The sequence below is a fragment of the Glandiceps talaboti genome, chromosome 15, assembly GCF_964340395.1.
Source record: "Glandiceps talaboti chromosome 15, keGlaTala1.1, whole genome shotgun sequence".
In the NCBI taxonomy this organism is placed as follows: domain Eukaryota; kingdom Metazoa; phylum Hemichordata; class Enteropneusta; family Spengelidae; genus Glandiceps; species Glandiceps talaboti.
In genome coordinates, this window is record NC_135563.1 from 7,005,779 (window position 1) to 7,013,607 (window position 7,829).

A 7,829-nucleotide genomic window follows, 5' to 3' on the forward strand; every position below is an offset into this window, starting at 1 on the left:
AAAACAGATGATATTTAAAGGGTACCCCATTTAATTCATGTGTGCAAAAGTAGTTCCTACGACATCTATGGAGCATTAATATCCCAGGCCATGTTTTGGTAATTTGACAATCATTTTACATTGCTACCTTCGCTACCATCCGCTACGTAGCGAAGGCGAAAAATAAAAACAATTCAACCCCAGATTGAGCACTACTAATGCCTTTTCCTTCATAAAATACCTCATAACACACCAACATGAAATATACAAAAAAATTAATGTATTTTTATTTTCTATAGTATTGGTATTAATCTTTCCAGCAAAATGGTACATCATTAAAAAAAGAGAGTTTTTGATTTCACACAAATATGCACTTTTCAAACGACACTCGCTACCCTACAATAGCAGTATGTACTATAATGCAAGACTGAAATATGAAGTATGCTGAAATAATTGTAGTTGTTCTTTTCCAACACCTGAATGAGATTGTGAGTGGCGTAATACATAATTGATAAAATAGTTGTTATGGTTGTAATTGATCATTATCTTATTTATTGGAAAGTTGTTATGAAAGGCCAGGTTATGTGTCATTCACAGTGTGGCCACGTCTCATCCTTGTGCAAAGTTTGAATGAAATGTACATAAGTTTATCAGAGAGGACATGGTACTGGATTGTATGGTTGAATATTGAGTAAGTACTGCATCATGAATTATCTTATAGCTCTTTGCCGTGACCTGATTGACTCGATCCTGTTTCTCCATCACTAACTTTTATCAGTAGAGGGCAGAATACCTGCTGAGAAGAGGCACAATGCTTCTTCACCTTCTACCAATAGAGGGCGGTATAATATATTCAAAAGAGAAACATGCTGATTCTTCACTCAAACAGAAGTCTTTGTCTAGTCCTGTCCTGTGTTTCAGGAGTTGAAAACCCTGATATACTTGTACTAGGTATATTTGGCAGGTCAAAGTTCATATCTGTACTACTTTGTGGTGTATTCCTTGGCGGTGTCGGATAGTCCATTAATATGGGGTTGTTGGCTGCAAAAGGGTTGCTTAATTGGGGTGATAAGGCACTCAAATCTGGAAAAAGAAATAAGGGTATATGTTAGCAGTGAACATGAACTATGACCATTGACATAAGTCAGGTGTTGTGATGTCAGAGGTCAGATTCTCCCCAATACCCATAGAGCTGCATATAGAGTAATGAATGACATCCAAACTCGCCAGTTTTTGTTCTTTCAAATTCTAAATCAATGAGTGTTCCTTTTTGGTTCAGAGATATAAAAAGCTATATTAAGTGAAAAAAAAAAAAAGATTTAATAAAATATACATGACCAAGAAAAATCAGCAAGGGATTTCCACTAGTTGTCTTTAGTATTTCCACTCACTGTTCTTAGTTTAATTAGTTTTAATTATTATCTCCTAACAGTTCACCTTTAAAATAACTTCCATTTATTGTAGTACATTTCACTTTTTGTTTCAAATACAACTTTGAAAAAATTACCTGAAAAAAAGTTAAATGCAATACTATGGTTTACCAACATAGATGAATTTCCATTTGAAGACTTTATTTATAATATTCATTTCAAGGAATCATTACAGTTTTATGAGCTTTACTTGACACTTATAATGACAAAGTCCATGTATATGATAGTCTTGCTGCTAGATGTTATGGCTTTCTTCCGATACGATAAGCGAACGAAGTTCGCAGTGAGGGCTTGCCCGATGTTCCATCCTCGATAGCGATGTTCAGTCGTGTGCCATATTCTATTGGAAGAACATCCGAGGTCTAGCAGCTAGACTATGTATATGACTACTAGCAGTGATTTATACCATTTTTGGAATTCAATGATCCAAAATATTGCTTTGAGCTGCCAATATCACATGTATTACATATCTTGCTGATTTGCCCCTGAAAACAGCACCTGTCAGTGTCCACTTTCACAAACCGACAATTCTCATGACTTCATATAAACCTTACACTTTCTATAACTGATAAACATTCCATGCAAGCATTGCAATGACATGTGATGACCATGGATTTGAAGGTTACATGTTCAAGGCTCAATCCAACTTCTCCACTGTCTATGCTCTAACTTAGTAAACTACTCTGGAAAAGTTTACAAGAATTTCTGAATAAAGCAGACAAACTACTAGTATTTCATGTGTTTTTCTTACCTTCCACACCACCAAGATGCATTTGATTGAATTCCAATCCTAAATCGCTGACATCATGTGTATCTTGTGCTAAGAGTTCCTCTAACTCTCTTTCAAGTTCATCCTTATCAACACCTGCTATCTCTGCTATAGATTCATTGCCATGGAACATGACATCTGTGATCTCCTGGTGATCTTCTAATACCTGTAAAGTAGACAGGGTTAGTGAGATTTCTAGTAAGTATGAAATAACATACAGTTTACTCTCACCTCACCACAGGGACCGATTTCATTGAAAGTCAAAACCATTCAATCCATCCAAACTGTGGCATGTGAAATCTTGTATCTGATCATTTTGAAATGATAAAAGACATTTAGAAAGTCTATATAATAACTCAAAAGATTTTGGCATTGACCTCACTATCCTTTATAGTATGCCCTCTCAGAAATAAAAGTTCTAAGTTTTTACTCTTCCTTTGTTCAAGAAAACGTCAACCCATTTTCCGTAATGAAATCAAGAAAAATTCAGGTGATTGTACTGTTTTTTAAGGGTTCAAAATTCAAGTGCTAGTTTTCATAGCCTAAAACTGTAAACAAATTCAAAGCACTGGATTTTTGGCCCAAAATTATGAAACAAATTTGATTTGCTAGATGTTGCCAAAGCACCGTACCTACAATCATATATATATTTATATGGCTCAGCATTATCATGAATTGATTCAGTGATTAACCACTGATTCAATTCAACAAACCAGAGATGGTGTTTCAAATGTAATAGATGGATCTCACCATGATTTGTAACTGGCTTTCCAATTGGCCAACATAAAATGTTACTTACATCTTGAACATCTGCCATGACAGTCTCGACAGCATTAGGAGTTAATTCATTGATTTGTAAAGTTTGTTTTAAAGCAGCAGACCCAGCCTTGTATGCATCAATAATCTATAAGTAATAATTCATATAAATCACATTATCTGTTATTAATTCTCAAATCATGGCAATACTATAATATTCATACACACATATTCTATGAACTTGAAGTAAATTAAACAGTGCTAATATTATAGGTAGTTTTCACTGTGTTTATACACACATACACACACACACACACACACACACACACACACACACACATATGTACATGTACATGTTCATGCACATAAACACACACATCTTTTAAGTAAAAGTGCTCATACAAGAAACAATATTCACATGCACACATACACACACGCACACATTCAATGTATTTAAAGTTAAGTTATAGTGTTCATGCATGAGGTAACTTTCACACACACACACACACACACATGCGCGTGACGCTGACATATTCAATGTATTTGTAAATTAAAGTGACAGAGCAACACAGACACTCAGACACAGACAAACAGACAGAGACAGACAGAGAGACAGACAGACAGACAGACAGACAGACAGACAGACAGACAAACAGACACACACACACACCACATTCAAGGTATCTGTAGTAAGTTAAACAGTATCCATGTGATAGGTAATTTCACAGAATAAATATATTTTCTGAAAGTATATGCACAACTGTGAGTATCAATTACATAGAGAATACACACAGAGAATTAAAGATACCGTGTTTACCATTTTATCAGTTTCTGCTTCTTGTATTTTATGAAGTAGATTTTCTATATTATCCAGGGTGATATGTTTATTTTCCAGAGTTTTACTGACACTTCGTTTTCGTCGTAGTAAATTTTTAGCCTGAGAAAGGAAACAAAAAATGACACATGTATGGCTCAGTATATATATTTATATTCTCTACTCTTCATGTTCTAAGCTATTTGTTGTGTGCTTCAATGTAGTGTTGGGATTATGACTTTTTTAGATTTGTCGATAGACACATATATAACGTCATAGGAAAAACATTTCCCCTTGTCTTGATTTTGACTTCACAAGTTTGGTTAAATTTACATCACCAAAACGTTACTCTAGGCAGTGGACACAGAGAACTCATGAATTGTGTACTGGATCAATTGAGAAAGAATACAGACATAAGTGATGGTTGAAAGACAATTTGAAATGACTTCTCTTTTTCTTGCTAGTTTAGGGTAGATTCAGTTTCTGGAAACACGCAATGTTTTTTTCTTTGGTCTACGTATGACATCATACTCAAGTCCTTACCATTGTTTTGTTCCCATTTTTCAAATTAAGAATAATCTCCTGTCTGTATCTCTCAACTTCATTACCAAGTTTATCCAATTGAACTTTCATTAGTTGTATACTTTGTTTCAACCTGTAAACGAAGTAAAACTGCATGTAGAATAGAGTGCACCATCATTTGCATACACCATTGCATCTAAACAGCTAAAGTTGTTGACCTTAACATTTTATCATTTTCTGCTTCTTGTATTTTATGAAGTAGACTTTCTATATTGTCCAGGGTGATAATGTTTATTATCTAGTGTTTTCCTGACATTTCGTTTTTTTTGTCACAGTAAATTTGAATCAAGATTGTGCTCCAGCCAACCAAGTTGTATAAATGGGGACCTGGTAGTATACAGGTTATGTGGTTGCTATCAAGTGAATGTTAATGTGAATGTTTATGTGAACTCAAATATTGATGATACATCACAATGATGAGCACTGTTTTTGGGTTTACAAGATAAAATACATTTGACATCTTATTTCCTATTTTGATTTGCATTAGTTAATTTTAGACACCAACCTTAGGATATCAAGATCTACTTCATTGAAGGACGGATATCTTCTGCTGTTAGGACTGGCAAATTTCAAGACCTGTTGGTAGTTATAGAAGGTGAGATAAGTTATGGACTGGCATATAACATGTCTATGAACAAATGGAATACAAGCAAACAGTTTGTAAAATTCTTCAATATAAAAATATTCCAGTTATCATGCACAGTTGTTTCACACACTTTCAAGGGAATGGATACCTTGTGAATTCAATAATGTGTAATAAAAAATATTGGACGTTGAACAAGATCAAATGTGTTGTTTCATTCACTTTCACTTAGGCCTAAAAAAATAATTGTTTTGGTTCCGGTTACCCGACCCCCACCTAGTTTTTCACTGCTGACCTTAAACTTTTTTTTATGTATTCAAGAAAAAAATAACAAAATCGCGAAAATTGTGAAGTCAACAAGAAATACTGGATGCGAAAACTGACATCAACTCAAAAAAAAAATATATATAAAACTGTTCTTCCAATCTGTAATTATGGTTGTACATCTGATGGGAAGAAACCAATAACACAGAGACCATATGGAAAACAACAGAAAACATAATTACCTGAACTAGACACTCACATATGAAAAGAAATATATATATATATATAATAAAATAAAAAATCTACCTACCCCACTTATTCTAAAATTATGTGTAATCGGAACCACGCTATTTTTTTTAAATTAGGCCTTATCAGTACAGTATGGAGCTGGTATTGTCCAAATTAGGAGGTAGTGACTTACAGGCATTCCTAAGAAACTTCAGTATGGATAATTGCTTGTATTGTTATATAATAATAACAATAACAATAACAATAACAATAACAACAACAATAGAAACAGTTGACATTATCTAAGTAATACTGGATAGTTATATAAAAACTTGTCTCCCAAGAAGTCCAGTGAGAGCCATCCCTCATGGGTTCAGTGTTAACGCAAGAGGATATAGGAGTACCTGGGGGAAACCTGTGTTGTTCAGTAGAGTCAAACTGAACGACACTCTTTTTACTTACAGCATGGTATATTTAATCAAACCCTGAATGGGTTCTAACCCTAGCCGCAGTGGTAAGGGGCAAGTGGTTAATCACTTGGCCACTGACAACCCACCATGTTTAATGAAAGGTGCCTAGCAAGGCCTTAATTTTGTCTAAGTTTTGATTGGTGTCAACTCAGTGCTGATAAGTGAAAGTGAATGACACCATATCTAAGTTTTTATCAAACATAGTGAATTCACAAGGTGTCCACTCCCTTTATAATGATAGAAACACTGGATGACCAAAATGAAAACTAACCTGTATTCCATCTGATGTAATTTCAAAGCAAACCTGTTTGGTTTTCCTCAAATGCAGCAGAGCAAGGTCAAACGTCCTTTCATCTTTACATAAAGGTCTGCATCTTTCAAACAACGATGTATACTCTACAACATGATCAGTGGAATTATATTCAACAGCTTTGTAGTGTTCAGCAAGTATGGCTTCAGATTTCTCCTGTAAAACATAATAAATCAAAATGACATAAATTATTGTCTGTGATGAGGCTACTGATGATGATGAAGCAATGTACCCCTGTTACTGAACACTAGTAAAATAGCACCAGTACATTTGCTGGAATGTAGTGAACTTCGTGCAAAGATAAATTCAGTCAAGACAAACAAGATAACTGATACAGAGACAACAGTGGGTGATTCTGATTGGAGGTTGACATCAGCATCACAGTAGCTACCAAAATGTACAGATTTGACTGTGATTCAATGAATTAATACAAACCTGCAATAGTTCATAAACAACATAAGTTCCTTGAAGATCTTTTTCATTCCTCCCTGTCACAGTGTTAAAAGTCCAAGAGACTGGTTTCTTAACAAGAACACCAAATCCCCATGACATCCAACCACCTTCAACGGATGACTGCAAATCAGTTGCATTTTGAATTCTTCCTTGTCTACACAAATAAATAAAAACATGTTTTGTTTTTTACTCGTCTTATAATCTTTATTTTGCTGTCACCATCTTAGCAGTGATCCAGTGTTGCCTCATGGGAGTCAGTAAATATGCATTAGATGAAAAATCAATATTCATGATTCCTAAGTGCTTATTACCTTAAGATATATAGTTGTGAATATTTATTGTTCATCTAATCTATATGCACACATGCTAACTTCCATTAAGTGAAGCTGTACCATTCATTGCTGGAACAACCAATCAATGTGAAGTAAGTTTCAATCTGGAGTTTCTTGGTTATTGCATGAAATTTATGTTATGTTGTGTTAAATTATGATATGGCCTTTATTTTTGGCGTTTTTCTACTTCAATGGTTATTGCTATGGCATTAGTCCAACTTATGTGAAAATACTTTATAAAGTCAAAACCAATTGGTTACAAAAAATATCAGGAAACAAGCACATGTGTTGCCTGTAATTACTTCAATAAGATTATTGCAAGAAAATATAGTTACTTATGCTTTCGAATCAGGGGGGGGGGGGGCGTCCTATGGCTTTACAGCTGGTGGGTGAGTAGGGCTAGGGGAGTGGGCCCGGGGGGTCAAAAATAAGAAATTCAAAGTTCACGATATTTTGTGGACATGTTCATCATTTACCTGTGTAGTTCTTTTATTACTCTTCCCATACCAAGAGGAGACTTGTCTTTCATTCTGAAGCGTTCAGCAATCTCACCACAGTCGAAACACACTTCATTTTGTTCACGGCAACTTTCAATGACCATTCCTGTCCAGAATTTCAGCTTGTTGTCCCAGTCTTGGGGATTGACAGCCCGATTTGCTCGGAACGGAGAATACAAAGAATTCATACGAATTTCATTGTCTCGCCACGATTCTCTCAATCTCTTCGGTGTACTGTCCATTGCAATTGTCTATAGCAGCTTCTACTTCCGAGAAAAAACCATGAAATAATATATTTCCTGAAGTTATGTTCGCTATCCAGGCCTGTGCACTGATCAGTCGTAGCTAACGAGCTACTGCGA

At 35.0% G+C, this 7,829-nt stretch overlaps 1 protein-coding gene across 1 annotated transcript; it reads right to left on the minus strand.

Moving 5' to 3' along the window:
• Positions 1-473: 473 nt before the first annotated feature.
• On the minus strand, positions 474-7,816 carry LOC144446798 (charged multivesicular body protein 7-like). The gene is made up of 9 exons (XM_078136633.1): positions 7,447-7,816; positions 6,621-6,792; positions 6,147-6,341; positions 4,836-4,906; positions 4,292-4,403; positions 3,752-3,871; positions 2,978-3,082; positions 2,161-2,344; positions 474-1,062 (listed from the first exon to the last, which is right to left on the minus strand). Exons 1-9 carry the CDS (start codon positions 7,707-7,709, stop codon positions 857-859), a joined length of 1,428 nt encoding a protein of 475 aa, XP_077992759.1. The 5' UTR covers positions 7,710-7,816; the 3' UTR covers positions 474-856.
• Between the last annotated feature and the right edge of the window lie 13 nt (positions 7,817-7,829).